The 20,742-nt window shown below is 40.7% G+C and overlaps 1 protein-coding gene across 1 annotated transcript in view; it reads right to left on the reverse strand.

Moving 5' to 3' along the window:
- The window catches only part of ryr3 (ryanodine receptor 3), a 167,156-nt gene that overhangs the window by 131,928 nt on the left and 14,486 nt on the right, over positions 1 to 20,742 (reverse strand). The window contains exons 2-7 of the mRNA XM_084081907.1: positions 16,138 to 16,257; positions 9,409 to 9,513; positions 7,717 to 7,737; positions 1,665 to 1,739; positions 999 to 1,077; positions 251 to 363 (exon numbers count right to left, since the gene is read on the reverse strand). Of these exons, the coding sequence (XP_083938033.1) occupies positions 251 to 363; positions 999 to 1,077; positions 1,665 to 1,739; positions 7,717 to 7,737; positions 9,409 to 9,513; positions 16,138 to 16,257 (513 nt within the window). The remainder of the gene's footprint in view (positions 1 to 250; positions 364 to 998; positions 1,078 to 1,664; positions 1,740 to 7,716; positions 7,738 to 9,408; positions 9,514 to 16,137; positions 16,258 to 20,742) is intronic.

Raw genomic sequence — 20,742 nt, forward strand, 5'->3', positions numbered from 1 at the left:
ATGATGCTAATGATTCATGCTAATGAAATTATGGTCATACAGAACAAAAACAGAAAATGAATTGGATTCCAACCACTGGTTCCTTACAGTGAGTATTGACTGATGTCTGAATGCTGAGGTATGTACAGGAACTGTAATGCAAATATTAAAACAAATGCTGATGCCAATAAGCACGACACATCCTCTTAAGTCTGTTTGCATGTGTGTGATTTACATGAAATATGAGTGGAGTTACTGGACACTGGCTTACCAGATATCGCTCTGTGGAAACACTGACAAGAATCAGGTCATCTCCGATGCGTACTTTCTCTCCTTCGGACCTCTGTTTGGACGCAGGATGGATGGTCCACCAACACGCCTCTCCTGCACACACATGCACGCACGGACAAGCTTTTACGTAACCTATGGCTTTCTTATTAATGCTCACTCATTTAGAATTATTAAAGGTAAGTGATATGTTTTGGTTAAAACAAAAAGTTCTTTGTTAAAACTACCCTTTGTTAAACTCTCTATAGCAATGCGTACTATCACAATATAGAGCTATTGAACAGTTATTTTAACCAAAGAAAATCACTTACCCTACCTTTAAATAAGTATGTATTCATATAGTGTACTTTCAAGGCACTAAAACTTTCTATAGCAATTGAGCAGGTCTGTGGGCCTACAGACCTGAAAGTACCATTTGAAATTGTCCTTTGAGCAGCATAAAGCAGGAGCCTTTATTCTGGGTGCTATAAAATATAAAAATAGCAATGAAAAATATGTATGGGAAGTATTGTTTCTGCTTGATAAATGGCTCTGGGTCTTTTTTCAGCTCAAATGCCACCCAAAGTGCTATAGAACTCGCTAGCCCTGCAGCATATCATTATATTTGCATGTTATATTCAAAATTTAAGAAAGAGGGTCATTCCAATTACTCTTGAAACAGCTATACAGTAATACATAATCCAATTAAAAGCAACTGAAACATGCAGAGATGTAATTAGTCCATACTGTACCTATTGAATCTTCCTGCAGTCCTACGTCAAACGACAGCTTGTCTGTCAGGGACCTTGATGTCTTCAAACAGGTCAGATACTGGTGGGAATTAAACAAAATAGAGACTGTGCTTGCTTAAAGGAACTTCACAAAAGGATCCTAACTGAATTGAAATGTGTGGGTTTTATTTCAAGGCTACACCGGAAACATTTTGATGTTATTCTGTCAGCATCTGAGTCAGATTAGTACAATAAATGCACAGCTGCAGCACTGACTCCAAAAGTAGTGCGGTGTTGATCTTTTTTCTTCATTTTAAGTAGAACTTCTTATTGGTGAGGTTATATTCAAATTTGAAGACAGAGGGTAGTTCCAAATGCCAAGAAATAAAATAACCAAGGGAAATAATTTTAAAGCACTACTCCACTAACTGGTGCATGGGATACTGAGTAATGCTGGGATGTTTTCACATGTAGGAGACTATCATACCACTCAAATCACATTATGTTAAATACTGTACACTTCATGACCTTTTTACCCAAAGCCATTGTAGTGCACTACACTTAAGCTTGTGGATTTGAGTGTGTTACATATACAACGCCGGGTTCTGCTGGCAACATCATCATATCAAACTCTAGTATGGAGTGTTTATAGACAATAAAGTCTTTACAAAGTCTTTAGAGACTCACCATGGCGCTGAAGGAGTGTCGCAGTAGAATGGCATGACCATAGAGGAGGGTCCGGTGTCCGCCCCCCTGGCCCCCCTGCCACCAAGCAAAGAGGAGAGACAACATCGGTAGGTAAGACAGTACGGGATGACTCTATGGGACTCATACCAGTGCTTTAAACTATAGGACCATACCGGTGGTCTGGCATGTTTAGCCCATTGACTGTGACTCACATGTACTTTTCCAAAGCATATATTTGTTTGTTTTCCAAAGAAGCCACTGGATTCCATACGTTTAATTAAAATCTACTTGCAGAGACTTGAGAAACCTGCTTACGATTCTGTAGGTAATCCAATATACAAAATTCATTCAAGTAATGTTTTGTCAAACTTATTATCTTTCATTATCAATGAATTTTAAAGCATGGATTGATTTTACAGGTCTAGCCTGGAGAAAAATCGGTGCCTGGAGAAAAATGTTATTCATGAACAAAATTTCTTAATCCCGCACTGATGTTTATCTAACATTGACAAAATTATTCAGTTAACATTTTAATGACTTTGGAGAAAATGCAAACAAACAAAATCTAAAACTTAAGCCATTAAGGGAAGAATGGTTTGTGTTTATGTACAGTATAATACAGTATATATGGCCGAAGCTGTGAATAGACAAAGACATGGATTGACGCCGGTATGGCCCTTTAAATTAACAAAGATTTCTTGTCTACTTTAATCCATTAAGACTGGGAACGCATCTGTGTGATTTTAGATTTCTTTGGCAATTAAAACATAGCAGATATACAAGCTCGTAGCGTGGCACTCGGTGCCGCGCAATGAGCTTGTAGATTTGCTAGTTTTGAATAGCCAAAGAAGTCTAAAATGACACAGATGCGTTTCTGGATTGAATGGGTTAATATCAGGTAAGACAGTATTGCACTGTATCCAACTCAATAGTGTAAATTAGCATGCTGTACAGTACTTCTGTTCTGTCAGTAGTTGAGTAGTACTTATTCCATTTCAATAGTGTAGAGCCTGATTTATACCTCGTTGTACGACAGTGTCGGAAATATCCGGTTTACAAGCTCACAGCGCGTTGCATCCGCAACCCAGTGTGAGCTTGGAGAATCGGCTATTTTCGGCACGCAACACTGTCATACTCATAAATTAGGCATGGCTCCACTGTAGTTCTGATGACGGGGCGAGCCATCTCAACAGCCGGAGAACATTTAACAATAGAGCATTGGTTCTCAAAGTGGGGTCCGGGGACCCCCAGAGGTCCTTGAGCGGGTTCCAGGGGGTCCCCAGCAAAATGTGTTAATACGGCACCACAATCATTTGAACCACTTTATCCATACTTTATGAGTTGGCCATTCAAAACTAGCAGATATACAAGCTCACAGCGCGTCACTTCGTTCCATGCTGCGAGCTTGTGGATCTGCCATTTCTGAACATTTTAGAAAAGGTGTTTTTGTGATTTTTTTATACACAAATCTTCACTTCTGGGGGTCCCTGCAATAAAACATTTTCAGATGGGGGTCCGCGGCCAAATATATATAAATTTGGGGGTCATTGGAACGAATATTTTTGAGAACCACTGCACTAGACTAGAGGACATTATTATCAGACAACTGGATGAGGAGACAGACGAGCAGGAACGGAGACAAACTACACAGAGTCAAAATAAACCAACAAACACGTAGCACACTCGTTAAGACACCTTTCTCATTCTGCTGACAAAACGAGAACAATTTCGTTGCAGTACCATGGCTGAGGAAATGTGGGACATGAGCAAAGTAAAAAAGAAAAAAAAGAAGATCGAAAGATACTCAAAGAAAACATGTAAGGGTGCCAGTTTTCGCCCCAGTCGATGAGATCAAAAAAAGAAAATGCTACTTACCCTCTTTATCAACCTCTAGAGGCATTAAGAGAATAAATTGTAATGAGTGATGTTTAAATATCAATTGGAATAATCATGATCAAAGCTAATTTCACAAATTAAGATTACATATCTGTTATTTTCTCTATTTCTGAAAATAAAAAAATTAAACCTTTTGTTTAAAGACAATTTGCCAAAAATACGGACACCAGGGTTATTGTGGAAATTGACCCCCCCTCCCCAACTCTGCATATTATTTTATTTTATTTTTTAAGATTTTACAGTGCTGCACATCACGAGATACTCCTGTGTAAAAATGTCAATCTGTGGTTATCTTCATCTTTATATCCCATTCAGGAGCTCATTTGTGAGGGCTTTGCTTGTGTGGGTAGTGGTTACATTTAAGCTGTCCTAAAGGGAACTCCCAACTCTCCTCTGAATCTGACCCGTCTCTCTAATCTTAAGCGAGTCTGTCCCAGCTGGCTTGTATAAGGTGGACGAAAAAAGAAACGGACGTTCGATCAAAAGATGGAAGAGTATCCAGGAACAGCTGGGAGTGGAGGGGGTACACAAGAGAGAGGGGGGGGGGGCGAGGGTACACAGAGAGAGCGGAAGGGGCCATGGCAGGGGGGGTATGGGGCGTGGCGTCCGGCCCGTATTTCAGGCTTCCTGTTGTGCTGACACATCATGGTCAGGAATTGTGACCTTTGGTGTGATGGCAACGCCTCTCGCCTTGTCATATTACTGTGTCATGCACTGCTTGCTTGCTACTGAGGGGTCTGTCTGTCTCTCTGTCTCTGTGTGTGTGTGTGTCTAATACAAAGATATAAGGCACGATTTTTAAGTATGTGTATATTATATGCATGCCAGGTCGTGAGCAAACATAATATGTACCACGTGGGTTCACACACATTTTCATGTCAAGCACCCCAGACTTGATGTGTATTAGGCCACGGACCCATTTGGAAAGGTGTTGTGCCAGGGACCCTCAATGCCCTTAACCCATTAAGACCTGAGGCCGATTCTACAAATGGCTTCTAAATCAGCAGTTCTCACACTTTCAAAGATTTTTCAAAAAATGTGATCTGCTATTTTTGAATAGCCAAAGCTAAAATCTAAAATGACGCAGATGCTGTCCCAGTTTTACTGGGTTAATAGACATCCTTATACATGCTGGACTAACGTCTAGTCAGTGAAATAGTATGTGAAATTAAACTGTTCCTCATTTTGCTAAGGACCTCCTGGAAGCCCGCAAGGACCCCTGGGGGGTCCCCTGACCACACCTTGAGAACCACTGTTGTGCGGGGTCAAAGGAGTAATAAGCATCATCTACAGGTACTCCCTCTCTTGCCAACTTGGCTTTATAAAAGCATTCCCTATGCCCAGTGGTGAACAGTACTTAAGTGCTTTTGTTTGAGTATCTGTACTTTACTTGAGTATCTGTATTTTGGATACTTTCACTCCACCAAATTTCAAAGACAAATATTGTACTTTTGAATCCACTACATTTCTAGGAAGGGTAAAGGTACATTATGAATTAGATCTGCAATTTCACGATTATTATTATTTAAAAAATGTAATACAGCAATACATTGATATTAGAAAGAATAGGAACTTTAAGTAAATATTTTTTTAAAGCAAGAACTCCAGTATTTGACTCAAGTACATATTCGACTGGGCAACTTTCACTTGTGGTTGAGTAAAATCATAAATTTGACCAGGAGGATCTACTGTATACTTTGACTCAGGTACTGGGTTGAGTACTGTGTCCACCACTGCCAACAAGTGACTGAGTAATGCACCTCTAATTCATTTCATATCGACACCTAATCTCGTATAACATACTGTAGCCTGAGCATGGGAGATTGCTAGGTCGTCAATTTTTTGACGGCTACAGGGAACATGATGGTAGTTCATGCCAGAGTCATTTGCTAAGTACTGCGTGTGATATATAGTTTCCTGTGTGAATGTACTGTATGTGCACATTAGCTGTGTCCTTCAAATCATCTGGATAATGAGACTGAAAGTGTGATTCATTGGCTTTACATTTGCCCCATAACAGTCTATCAAAAGAATATGACATGATGTAATTAAACCGCGTAATATGAGGGGGAAATCAATGCTACTGCTGGCATATTCTTCAAAAGAAATGGGAAACAACCCCTGCTAAAATGACTGATAGTTAGGAAACAAAAGGACCCTTACAGGTCTGTAACTCCGAGTGACCAAATGGAACCCCTTAGGGATCAATTTCCATTTGTACACTCTCAAGAGTTAAATAACACTGACGATTTTACAGTGTAGATTGGGGTCTACACTGTGAAATGGAGGTGTGACTGTGTGGCCTAAAGCACATCAAAATGGGAGCCCTTGAAATTAAAAAGGTTAAGAAACACTGGTGTAGTTAACAACTGTTAAGAGTTTTGTCAGGCACTTTCGTTGCATACAGTATTGTTGCCGTCGGGTAGAAACCTTGTATCTCCACTTTTTATGTATTTTCGTAAATTAATGCCTAGCTACTTCATCATACAAGAGTGTCACACATAAGTTGTGAAAATCCTTGTAGCAGATCTACAAAATGTTTTTAAAATAAAATAAAAAGGAACGGTGTTGGACATACAAGGATTCCACCAGACAGAGTTGAACGGAAGTGGGATAATCCAGTTTTGCTGCAGTTTGTAAACAATCTGGAATCCAGACTGATTCCAGGACATTTCCTCACAGTGATACTCCTGAAATTCATCGATGTTAGAAACCAAACCAAAAGAGACCATGACACTGCACAACCAAACATCTAGGTGAGTTGTCTACTACAGTACCAGTACGTAAGTATTCAATACCTTCCATCAGGGTTGACAGAAACTCTGGACGATTACGACGGCTCAGTACGTTGTTTAGATTGAAGACGGTTTTCCAAAAAGATTCACTTTTGGAGTTGTTTTGCAAAGTTAATTTACGTTATTTTTTGCATGATGTTGTTAGCTATAAAGTAGTGCTTGCATTTTGCCAAATTAGAAGGCAAAATAATGAATTAGTGACTTAAGCAGGTGAGTGAGTCCACACACTTTCACTTGGATATGTTTGCACAGTTGCACACAGTTTTGCTTTGGGGGAGACGAGGCAAAGCATGTGAGTAATGTGCACAAGTTGACAGCACCAATGGTCCTCTATTTACAGATCGCCATAAATTACAGTTGAGAGTTACAGTTCAGAGTCTACAGTATGTCTGCTAATTGATGTCCCTCAGACTGGCAGAGAGAGACAGTTCTGATTTATGGTCTGATGAATCCGTAATGCATTAATCAGACATCCAGGTGGCTTGCAATGTTTATGGATGTCATCATGTTAAATACACGAAGAGCTACAGTACACTGTATAAAACATACTAAACATAGGTTATAATCTTTTGTGTCTTTAGTCAATATTTGGAAGGCCTGCACAGTAAAAGCCAGAGTGTTCATTTAAATTGTTGTAAACAGCATTTATTTGTTAAAATACTGTAAGTGACAAATAGCCCTATATTCTGCTAGTTCTGAATCATTGCTATTGAGCGGGTTGTTCAGTAACAGTGGTCTACCCGTCTCTCTGCTGCTGTTTAGTAAACAGCTAATAAATGTAGTAAACAAAAAATAAATGTTCAGGTCAGGACACCAATTTGATCCAATCAGGATAGAGAACTCCAAAAAGATCATTCATCAGCTTCAATTTTATAGAGTTCCAGTTCCAATTTGTTGTTCTCTATTTTTTTTCTTCCAATTTCACTTGCTTATCCTATATGAATTTTCTCTCTTGACAGGATAAAATTGGCATCTCGGCCATGAAAACACATTTTCTGTTTACTGAAGAGACTCCAACATATATATCACTTTCACCGCCTTTAAACAAAAGTGGGTGACCCACCCCAGACTTCGCTGTGTAGAAAATGAGGTACTAGCTAAATCTCTCCTGACAATACAGTGCCTGATCAACATTTTGATATGATACTACTGTGTGTAGTGTGTCTAGGAAGGCAAACACATCACAACATGTAACACTTTGAAGTGAAAGTGAGGACTCTTAAGAGGCATTCTAGCGGGGTTACTAGAACAACACGTAACAGTTTTAAGTGAAAGTGAGGGCGGTCTAGTGGGGTCAGTAGGAGGGAGGGACATGCACACATGATGACAAAACGAATGAGTGAATGAACCGATGGACCTACCCATTGCTCAAGGTCGACATTCTAGTAACACAAATACAAATGAAAAGAGTGTTATTTGGATGTATGGCAGTCAATTACAGCGTCTTGAGACAGCAACAATTAAGATGAGATGAGAAATGGGCTTTTATTGTGGATGGAAGGAGTGGGGGTGGAGGGAAAGGAATGGGATTTATTAGCTTATCTAAACAACAAAATCTTGGCACTTATGGGTCTATTTTTACACCCTCAGTGTAAAAAAAAAACACTGAGGATTTGACTGTGTACCAGACTGTTTGTTTTCCGGCCAGCATCGTGCGGTCCAGCCAAAACAGAGGCCAGCCAACGATGTTGCTCAAAACACAAAACAAATCTGTCACCCAGGCCAATCACAACGGCAGGCCTGTGTCTCTGTGGAGAGGATCAAGCGGTACAGTATACATTAATGAAATGACAAAGCACAAGAAGTCTGCCAAGTGTACAACTGCAGCAGCTTGTAGAAGTCCCCTCTCCCCTCCTGCATTTATTCTGCATTAGTGCTGCAGGATATCCTTATACAATTAATCTTGCTGAGGGTGTGCACACCAGCAATGCAGCGAGAATGCGAAGAGGTTGGAACTCCTACGAACGGCTCTATCTGTACCAAAGCCACTGTACACAGTGAAATCCTTGGTGTTCATTTATCCATGTGTAACTCTGAGAGCCTACACATGTAAGGCAATGTTACATTTGTGCTCAAAGATAAATGAACACCAAGGATTTGACTGCGTAGGTCACAATCTCTCTTCCTAAGATTCCAGTGGTCTGCCTTGCAGAATATCACACCATCAATACAAGAATGCTTCTCAGCATCAAGACAGACCAAGTGGATCCTGTAGGACCAGAGATTACATAAATAAACATAAAAAACAAAAGCAAAGTTGCTGTGCAATGTTGTGGACAATTCTGACTTCACAAGAGAAGGCTTCTCTTCGTGTTATCTTAATTTTTCTCCTCCCTCTCATTCCACAACTTCAAAGCACCCTCTGGATCTCACGGCCGGAGAGGCTAATGGGATTGAGAGACACGTGAACGTGATTTGCACGCAACATCGAACAGGGCATCTAACTGCTGCTGCGGTGAAACCCCCGTGGCATCGGCCTGTTCAAAAACTACTCACCTGCTGTGCTGAATTCAATCAGAATCCGTGGCATCGTGGTCACTGAGTGGGTTGCCAAGTCTTATCTGATTACTTGATCTAACTTGAGACGTAACACATTGATCGGAACCGCTCTCTGAATAAAGGCCGCTCCTTCAAGATCAAATCATGCTGCGGAGTGTACATTACACATACGGTACCTTGCAGTATTGTCACATCAATTAACGGTAAATGGGTAACTGAATCAAAATGTTTCAGACTCTACACATTACTGTATGCACTCAGGAAAGAACCTAACGGAAGAGTTACAGTACTTTAACTCCGTAAAATGCTCTCCTTCTCCCCTATACTGTGGGACAAATATATGACATGGTCATTTTGTAGCAGTGCACCGTTATAAGACTGCAGTGGTGAGTGTGTGTGTGTGTGTGTGTGTGTGTGTGTGTGTGTGTGTGTGTGTGTGTGTGTGTGTGTGTGTGTGTGTGTGTGTGTGTGTGTGTGTGGGGTGTGTGTGTGTGTGTGTGTGTGTGTGTGTGTGTGTGTGTGGGTGGGGGAGCTGAGAGGAAAACAACACTCACCCCTTCGCCGGCCTCCACAGTTTTGGCCAGCATCTCCTGTAGGGCGCGCACTGACAAGGACTGCTCCAGAACAAAGCTACAGATACACAGGTCTGGAGGAACATACTGCAGGACAGAGAGAGAGAGAGATGGGGGAGAGGGGGTACAGTGGGAAGGAAGGGATTAGAGAGAAGTTATGGGGTGTAATGGCCGGCACATACCAGTCCTATTTCAAAGCTTGCGTATGTGGGCCTTGCGTATCCGTGCGCCTGGCGTAGCCGGTATCATTGATATCAATTGGATCTTTCCAAACGCACCGTACGCACGGCAGTAATTCTACGCATCGGTGCGCTTTGAAAAGCCTGGTGTAGTCCAGGCGTAAGAGACATGAATCTTGAATTTCATACATACTGTATCATTGTGATTGAATGATTTAATCGTGTTTTTGGCATTGAACATTGGAACATATAAATAAAAGGATTTGTACACTATTGGACAGGACAGATAATATGATATGATATGATAATAATTAACCTTAAAATGCCTATATTTATATCTATTAATAGTTCATACATTATGCTAATCTGGTCAGTCTAAGTGGTCACCAGGCCAGTCTTTAAGTCTTCTATTTTACATTTTGATCTCATACATAGTCATTGTACAGCTGACATTTTTTTTCAATTGAACTCATTGAGGCATATAATGAACGATGTGAAATTGCGAACCTAACTTTAGTTACAGTTTCAGTAAGTGACTGAGGATCAGTCCTCATAATAGTTTCTTTAGACAAGAGAAAACATTTACTTTCCTTCTTGAGTGCTAGATGGCACTGTTGATAAAGATTACACTGCACCTGCTTTCATGACTTATAAATAACATCACATTAACAAACACAAATATTGTGAATGTTCATTCACCACTACACCTAAGATCTTAAAATGTACAGTATGTTGTGATTGCACTCTCATATTTCCATCAATACTTATGTCTTATCACTTTGAGACAACTTTTATTAACAGGATAGATTTGACTTAACTTATCCATTGTTACTTTTTTACCTAACCCCAAAATGTGTTCACGTGTGTATTGGCCCATTGTTTGCCCCATACATGTTTATACAGAACTAGGGATCTTAACATAACATGGGACGGGGGAAGGTTTAAGTAGCTGCTAGCCAGTAACAGTGAGCTGACCCCTGATTCCTGTGGTAAACGGGTGTAATGTGAGCAGAGGGGTGGGTCACTGGGTGATAATGGGGATGGCACACTGTAACTCAACAAACATCCATGGGATTCTCTGACCACCACACTGTCTGTGTGTGTGTGTGTGTGTGTGTGTGTGTGTGTGTGTGTGTGTGTGTGTGTGTGTGTGTGTGTGTGTGTGTGTGTGTGTGTGTGTGTGTGTGTGCGTGTGCGTGTGCGTGCGTGCGTGCACATGCTTGTTTGTGGATCTCCTAGCTTGCACCTACAATCTTGAATGTTTTATCTTGACATCTTTTGCCTGTTCATATTATAATTATTTTCTTTTGTCCATTTTAATAATATAATTTAATTTCCTGTGTGTAACAAAATCATTTTAATTATAAATCAGAGCAGTAGGCACGTTCCACAACTAGATACGCCCCAAATACAATTAAAGCCTGATTTATATTTGATTGCACCGAAAATAACCAATCTACAGGTTCACAACGTTGTGAGTACAAACCCAAACTGCAGTAACTACGATTTGTTTTTGCTGATAAATGTCTTTAAAAGTGTTTCAACTGGTCAGCCAAATGAGATATTGGCATGTAAGTGATATTGCACTAATTGTAAATCTGTTCTTGAGGTAATTGTTTAATCTTTCAAAATCACAAAGGCTAATTTGACCTTTGGGATACAGAAATAAGTCGGTGTGAGCAAATACGTAGTTACTGCACTTTGGCTTTGTAGGGCAGTGTAGATTGGCTATATTCGGTGCGAGACACCAGTGTGCAACTAATGTTAGTATAAATCAGGCGTAAGGGGAGAAGGAGCAGAAAGTCAGGAGATAACTGCAGCTTTCACTGCTTTAATGAGGCAGTGTCGCAGGCAGGACACATGCCAAAACCTGAGATGAGGTCAACGGAGCTGGCAGGGACATTTCAGCTTGATTGCAGCGAGGCCCCATCACGACTCAACACAAACACTGTATAGCATGCCTGTTGTGTTGTACGACCTTATCCGAACCATGACCTGCTGCAACCTGCTGTACTCTTTACACCTCTCATGAATTATTCAATGCAACGATCATACTGTGGTGGCCACTAACCCGCAGGACGATTAACAGATTTAAACAGTTATAATTCACAGCGATCTCGCCCATGTTGACATGCATGCGATGATGTTCTCCCTACCGTGGGTACAGTAGGTTTCTATTACAACGTTACCCACGCCACGCACCCTTTCAGGGTGATAATGTAAAATGTTCTGCGACAGAGTTGTAGGTTGTTGCTGGTGAAATAAAAAGATGCAAATAAATCTCTGTGTCTCTTCAACTCCCACTCCTAAAATACTTCTTCTGGAGGAGGCTAAATGTCGATTTTCTGCAGTTTTTTTAATTGGTGGTTGTGCAACCTTTAAAATTGATTGATTTTAAATGTAATTCAGGGAACTGGAGGCACTAATTGGGATTTAAATTGGGTATGATTCTTCAAGCAGCATTTTTCTATTTCTAGGTTCCCTGTATTACAGTATAAGATGTTGTTGTGTTCTGCTTGTCATACTGTAGATCGATGTGTGCCTTAGACACAACATTTATTTGAGTATATCTTATATGCATATAACAGAATCACAAAAGGTTGCGAGGAACAACTCACCAATCACTAAAAATATTCATTTCATTCAATTCAGCTTGTTATTTGCTTAATGGCTGCTACTAATCGTGATTATGATGTATACAATTCATTATTATTCGTAGTAGCAGCAGCAGCAGCATCTGTAGTGTCAGTATCAAGCACATAATCTATTGGCTATATGTAAATTTTATTGGGCACACAATGTAACTGCAGCAGTTTTTGGGCTCCTCCTCAATGGCTGGGTGACAGCCCAGGAAAGGCTCATAAGCAAAATTCAAAGGAGACCAGTTATTTATGTGTGGCATATGCAGTGCATTTGCTGTAATAGCAGTTTTTGAAAATGTGTACGTCTTATAATTCTAATGAGTTTAGGCCTGAATGATTGCAGTTTCACAACTTGTTGAGCTGAGCTAAACTGTTGCAAATGAAACGTTTGTTACAATAAACGCCACGGAAAGTACTCAACTTCACATTTTTGTTACCATATCAGATAAAGTCATTTCCAAGTCTCTAGTGTTGATGTTTATTACACATAACACACAATTCCTGGTCTATATTTTATAGAGCCAAAGATTATGCTTTCACCCCCGTCTCACAACCTACTAGTACTACACAGTTCAAAATCTAATTTCTTGTGCATGCTGCCAGAGGGCCAAGGAAGTCCATTTTTCTTCTAATTCATCCAAATTATTTAAGTGTATAGCTTATCACACTGGGGGTCAGAGAGGGACAGAATGTAGCTGCTACACTGTAGGCCAGGTAAAACATCATGGACCAAGGAAGCAACCAATTAAACTGTTGTCTGAGCAAAGTTTGATGAAGTGACCTTGGGACAATTATTTTTTTCAACGCGAGACAGCTCCTAATTTAATTGCATTGTGCATCTAATGACCATACATTGTAATGGCCTGTTTGAGAAGAGAAACAAACAAGATGGCACAGAGGCAACCATGTAATCAGCGCCTGTAATTACGTTTAGTTTCAGCCTCATTTCTTCCCTTTTAATAATGCACCCTATGAATGTATTTACACTACTCATATTAGGAACATCTGACAGTTCTGACCTTGTTGTCCTTGGTTTCTTCCTATCTCTAATCTTGTCCCCTTTCTTTAGAACTGCGAAAAATGGGAGCTTGAACGACAAAGAATGTCATCCACTTTTTTACACCACCATTAGAGTTTGAGACAATAAAGTTAAAGTTGAAGTAGGTAGCCAAGTACAAACTGTCATCAGAGCTGGCATGGATGGCAGATGCACTTTGTGCCAAGCTGAGATTTTACTTTCAATATTGTTCAAAGGTCCGCTGTAATTCAGTGGATTTCAAACTTTTTGTTCCCAAGGTACCAATGGGCAAGTAAAAATCTGAAGACAAATACAAATATTACTCAAGAACAGAGAACGCTGAAGCAACACGGACAGTTGAGGCCTTTTATTTATTTCGGTGCAAGTAAAACAGATAGACTGACGTTTCGGTCTTTTGACCTTCCTCAGAGTCATGACTCTGAGGAACCGAAATAAATAAAAGGCCTAAACTGTCCGTGTTGCTCCAGCGTTCTCTCTTCTGCATCTATTGTCCCTACCCCTGTGACGCACCGGACTGGCCGTTTAATGCTGAGGCTCAACGGTAGAATCCCTTTGTACATGTTATTACTCTTGTCACTCTGTAAATGTTTATTTTTAGTTACCAATGCCAAATACAAATTTCAATTGTACAATTAGCCGATCTACAAGCTACGGAAAATTGTGAAAAGAAAAAAAAAGATTAAAAAGCAAAAATAATAATAATAATAATGGTCTATAATGACATACCTGAAATAGGGACCCCAGGTTGAAAGTTGCTAATTTGCATTTTCTTAGGGTGTAGAATTTCCCTCTGTTTTGGTAAATATGTGCACACAAAGTACTGATATCATTTGGTAAATTAAAAGAAAAATATCTTCAAACCTGGACTTGTCTCACGGCACACCAGTGTGCCTTGGCACACCACTGGTCTAATTCACTTGCGCTTTACTCCATGCATGGCACGTAAAAGGCTACAGTACCAATCTTCGCAGTATCAGCATCTGGCACGGCGTCTCTAACCGAGTTTGCAGACTTAACTGTGAATAAATCTGGTTTTTATGCTTGCACACAGGATGGCTAGGCTTAGATCTGTGAGGCTCAACAGTAATAGCCATACCGACAGCCAACAACAGTGCTATTTGTTCTCATCTCCATGCACTTGCGTAAAATGACATCACCCATGAGGGTGTAACAGCAAACCTATGCTGTGTAACAAAGATGAATTGAAACAACACAGAATGGGTTGTGCATAACTAAATGAAAAGCGTTGTATTCATTTAGTTGGTAACAAAAGGATGTGCTGATATTAACATGCAAAATATATTCCTGAACTATTTTAACTGGCATATTGTGGGCATGTTATCATAGGCAAAACATTTAAAAAATGCAAAAGAAATGTCAAAAATAGTTCAAATAGCAGATCTACAAGCTTTGGATTTGTCTATTTTCCTATTCGTCTAAGTATATAGGGATTAAGAGTAACATAGCTCCTCCCTTATTTGAGCAATGTTTATTTGTATTTCTTTTAAAGATTCTTTCTTTTAGACACAACTGGATAAATCAGTGATGGAGAACTTGAAGGTCCCGATTCTTTTCCTAATTAATCCAAATTATTTGACTGGAAAGCTTATCCTGCTGGGGTTCAGAGAGGGACAGAATGTAGGTTCTACTCTGTAGGCCAGCAAAAACAACAAAGGAAGCAACCGATTAAACTATCGACTGAGGCTCAGCCAAGTTTGATGAAGTGTCCTCGGGACAATTCATTTTGTCAAGTGCGAGACAGCTCCTAATTTAATTGCATTGTGCATCTAATGACCATACATTGTAATTGCCTTTTTGAGAAGAGAAACAAACAAGATGGCGACACAGAGGCAACCGTGTAATCAGCGCTGGTGATTACGATATCGTCCTTCATTATTATCACGATTGTCTTCTATTTGCTGTTCAGTTTGAAAACAAAAAACACCTTAAATACATGTACATAAATAGTAAATACAGTATCTGATTGATATCTGAGCATTCTTTCAGTGAGATTATTTACAAACTAGGGAGTTCTCCAAAAGAAGTAACACTGACACAGCTTTTCAATGTCTGCGATAGTGCATGTCCATGTGAAAAAGTTTCATGCTGAGCCATGCCGGTACATTAATGCTGGGCATGAGGCATCACAAACTGGGCAGACATGCCCAGTTAGACTCATGAGGTCCGCTATTGCATCATTACTGTCTGCACGCGCCACAGCAGATACCATCTGTGTATGCCAGTGATTCCATGTCAGAATGATATGTATTTGGCCACGGACCGAAAATATTTTGGGCCAGGGACCCCCATAAAGGAAGATTTCCAAAATCGGTGAACGTTTAGGTACCCTGACTTTGAGAACCACTGGTGTATGCTACGTCTGAATCGGGCTTTAGGTTAATACATCGTCATGTTTGTCCTATCGAAGAGAACATGCCAGGCTACTTTTTTGTTCACTGTCCAAAAATGTGTATCCATGCAACCTGTCATTCTAGTGGCACTGTCAGATCCCTTGCCCCATGTCTTTTCATACATGCGCACAACCTAAAAACATTGTTATGCAGGGGTGTAGTGTTATTTATTTAAGTACCGGAGCACACCTATGATGTGCCGCACACGCATGCATGCACATGGTTGTGGTTTCTTTAAAAGCTTATGTAACCACTGTTCCTACGGTAGTAGCACACATTAGTCAACTATAACTAACCACATGATAATATTACACAATATGTTGGGTGTTCTCTGTCAGCCAATTTATTTCCATAAGGCTATCAACAGCTCCACAATACTGAACATTATGAATGAATATAACAGCATTTCAATTTCAACCAAGCTCTAGTTTTGTCCTCACCTTAGCTTCAGATGTGGGTTCCAGGTAACACAAACGGTTTCCAAGTCCCTCAGCGGACAGGCAGAACTTGCGGTTCTCTTTCTGGATGGTGGCCACACTCTGGAGCACCACCTCATCTTCCTGCCAGAGGAGAAGTTAAAAAAAGGAAAAAGGAAACTGTGACCAAGGTCAAACACAAAAGAGCCAAAGACGGGAGCCTTTCAGCCTACACAGTGGCTCAGATTGTTATCTTATCCACTAAACAGAAGTGGTGCTAAATGGCACTAAAAGTGGTTCTTTGGCTCATAATCCATAGGGAAATCTCTTATGGTGGTGGAAAACGCACTCGGATAGTTTACTTAAGTAAAAGTAGCAATACCTAGTAGTAGAAATACTCTGTTACAAGTAAAAGGCCTGTGTTCAAAATGTTACTTTGATGCCAGTACTAAAGTATTGGCATCAAAATGTACTTAAAGTACCAAAAGTAAAAGTACTAAAACGTTTGAAAATAGCAGGTCTACAAGCTCACAACGCGTCGCGGTTGTGAGCTCCCCTTCCCCCCAATCACACAGGAACAGTTTTGAGCTAGGTTTTGAAATATAATAATTTTGGAATATTGGAATTTTCCCCTTACGCACAAGATCGGTATCGGCCGATCGTGATGTGTTTCAACCACACACAGAACTATTAAATCAATACAGGCCACCCTTTTCTTTCCCATCATTAGCAAACATTGTTTTCCAGACAATACAAATTTCATGTCACGACCCAGACAGAATCAACATCATTAGGAGAAACTCAGCTCGGATTAATATAATGTCTAACCCAGTTACATCATCCATGTCTATTTATGGACAGCCCCAGGTATCTCTATGGGAGAGGAAGTCTCCATTCAGCTGTGGTCAACAGATCCAACCTAAAGGCCATCTCTCTCTCTCTCTCTCTCTCTCTCTCTCTCTCTCTCTCTCTCTCTCTCTCTCTCTCTCTCTCTCTCTCTCTCTCTCTCTCTCTCTCTCTCTCTCTCTCTCTCTCTCTCTCTCTCTCTCTCTCTCTCTCTCTCTCTCTCTCTCTCTCTCTCTCTCTCTCTCTCTCTCTCTCTCTCTCTCTCTCTCTCTCTCTCTCTCTCTCTCTCTCTCTCTCTCTCTCTCTCTCTCTCTCTCTGCTGGGACAGAAGGAGGCACTCCCCACTGCTTGGGGCACAACAATTTCTGTGACTGTGTGTGTACGAGCGCGCAATCGCTTGCACGTGCACACACACGTGTAAAGGTGTCTCCTGCCAACTCACGCCCCACAATAATCTGAGCTGATAGATAGTTCCCATGGTTCTCCTGACTCCCACTGCCTCGCAGCAGTTTGAAATAAAGCTACAATCTGGAACTCATTTTAATGAATAAAAAGTTATTTTAACTAATCTGTAGAGGTAGGGTATGTAAATCAATACAGGCCACCCATTTCTTCGCCCTCATTAGCAAACACTGTTTTGGGTTAACATTGTTTATGCATGTGAAAAGTATGAAGCTTGAATGAACAATGAATTATTCATGGGCTTCAAATAATGAGGAGTTCAAGAAGATTGCTACAGTAGTTCAGAGTGGACATTTTTTATTTTTGTGCTAGAAAGATCTGGCAGATAGAGTGGCAGGATTTCGCAAGATTCCCAGTACGATCCCGGGCTCCCCCAGAGTTAGTGTCAAAGTGACCATGAGCAAGACGCTGAACCCCTAATTGCTCCCGCAGAGCAGGTCAGTGCCTTGCATGGTTTCCTCCGCCATCGGTGTATGAATGTGTGTGTGAATGGGTGAATGTAATGCACAATCTATGTAAAGCGCTTCGGATATAAGTGCTGTATAAAAAATGTGTGTGTGTGTGTGGGGGGGGTCCCTGGAACAAAACATTTTGAGATGGGGTTCCACGGCCAAATATACTGTATATCCAAAAAAAAATCTAAATCCTAAAAGTATGTTGCTATATCAGTGGTGTGCCAACTTTTCCATATCAAGGACTCCAAAACATATCACTATCAGTGAAGTATTTGGCCGTGGACCCCGATCTCAAAATAAGTTGTTCCAGGGACCCCCAGAAGCACAGATCGGAGTTAAAGATGTTCGCTTAAAACATATATATATATATGCATTCAAAGAATTTGAAATTTGAAAGATTTTTGAAGTTTTCACATTCACTCATTTTACCCCAGTGACATCGGTGGAGTAAATCATAGTAGTGTTTCAGAGACACAGAACACTGCCCAGGGTTATGACTGCTAATAGACCATTAGCCCTGGATACAACAAATAAATAGTGAAAATGTTGAACATTGTCATGGTGTACCATTAAGTTTCCCACAAAGACAGACAAAGGGCACATTATCTAGATAAACTAGTAGAGAGATAGACTTTTATTGATCCCGCAAGAGAAGGTTTTCATCTTTGCTATAAATAATTGTTTTTATTCAAATTAGACACTTTTCCAATTGAGCACCTTCCATAAAGTTATCAAGAATAAGTACCCATGCAGTGGTGCCTTTTAGAATATTAAAAGCCATGAGTTTTTGGCAACAGAAGAAGGCTTATTACTTAGACCTCAATATAGCTAATACTCACAGGCACTCAGGCAGGCCAGGAATTTGGTCATTTTAGGGACTCGGCCACTTGACCTTTGGTGTTGTATTGTTTGAGGGCACAAAGGCCAAATGCCAGGGCAGCCAGGAAGGCCATCAAACAAAACAATGATTTTAAGGCCACCGAAATAATGAATTTAAATATATTACAGTATAACTATCAGTGAAATAAAATAAAATAAATATTCTATTGGTATTTACAGATTACCAATAATTGTGGAAACAAAACAAAAGTTCATGCATCCTCAGCACTAGTCCACTAGACTCTTTTGAAGACGGTGAAATGGGGAGTGGAGTTAAGAATTCTACATCTCAACAAAAGTAGACACTGGTGTTCAATATGTAACCATATTGACAGGAAAATGTCGGGAAAACAATAAAGTCTGCACACCAGAATGTGGGTTCCCATCGTGGGTTATTTCTTTATTGGTAACAATAAAGCCGGGAGCCAGGAGGCTCTTCCTCAGAACTTGGTAAGAAAATGGTGCAATCAGCTGGGGCAGCGTGGGTGGGGCATCACCGTGGCCTCATTTTTTTAGGGTCAGAAAGTCAACCTGAGAGGCCACGGTGACCATGGCCTTTATGACCTCCATGAAATTCCTGTCCTGCTCACAGAGCAACACATTTGACACAATAATCTTCCCACATAGTCCCAACCTACACAAAATACTCTATTTGATGAATGCTCCATAATAATGCCAGAACAACGCTACACATGGCCTATTTTTCACATGAATGTACATTCCAGAGACAAAAATGGATAAAAGATGAAGACCACTCAAATACAATATATTGTCTTGGGTTCTACACTACACCACTATCCCAGAATAGGCTGAACTGAATGAGCATGCAAGGGTTGGCCTTGACTTATCCATTGACTTAACCATTGACCACTTAAGCCCTATATACTTAGCTGACCGGGGTTACCAAGGGTTCTATACTTGATCCACTCCTTTTTCCCTCTAGTCTACACCAACTCTTCACAGAAAATAGCCAAACTACAAGCTCACAACACACTGTGTTGCGACATGTTGTGAGCTTGTAGATCGTCTATTTTGTTGGACAGCCTACTTCGCCTCTTTTCGCGGAATGTTCATGACATGCCCAGAATAGGGATGCTAAGGTTCCTGTGGTTAAGGAATCCAGAGCCCTGCTTTTAGGTTTAAATGGTCATTCACAGAGGGGAGAAATTAGACATTGAGAATTACAACTGTGGTGGTTTCGCTGACAGATCCCTGATAAGTACAGTAGCTTGTTCTTCCCGAGGTGTGCATGCTTCTCCCAAGATTTTTTTTTGGGGAAGCGCTCGTTTTGCTTTACTCAATGTCCTGTCTATGTGTACAAGGTTTTACAACAAATACATGACATCACTTGAAAACAAAGGTAGGTGCGTTTACATCGGGGCTTGTGACTCGTGAGGCACGCGCGGGCAAGGCGCTAGGCAAGCGACTGGCTGCTTACTTGTGCGTCGATGAGCATGCTGTCCGACTTGGTAAGCCATGGTGGACATAATAGATTAGCAAGTGAACCAAAATGAGCACTCCCTCCGCAACTAACGCACTCAGTCCATGCATCACAGCGATTTGTTGTGGGATTTATCCTTGGGAATGGCATACTGTACACGCGCTCCAAGAGTAAGGCCAGGGAAATTCAATATGGCTGCAGTCTAGACAGAGACTTGTCACCTCTTTAAAATTAAATAAATACATACTTTTCATATACAGTAGCAGCTGTTTGAAATTCTGGTCCCCTGGCAAAACTAGCCACAGGCTCTGGCAGTACTACTGATCTGACCGGAGTGTGTGCGCGCGCATCTGTTCCTGACCTGTAGTATGCCATATTTGGCCATAATGTGGCCTATGTCAGTGGATGTTGTCAAATTGGTGTCCCCAATTGGATTTGACTAACTTTCATAGGGTTAGGGTATGCGTTGGGGTAGAGGTGGGGTTAAGGTAATGAGATAAGGAATGAATATAAGTCAATGCAATGTCCCCAAAAGTTTGGTAAGTG

Source organism: Gymnoscopelus microlampas, assembly GCF_963454915.1.
Source record: "Gymnoscopelus microlampas genome assembly, chromosome: 16".
Taxonomy (NCBI): domain Eukaryota; kingdom Metazoa; phylum Chordata; class Actinopteri; order Myctophiformes; family Myctophidae; genus Gymnoscopelus; species Gymnoscopelus microlampas.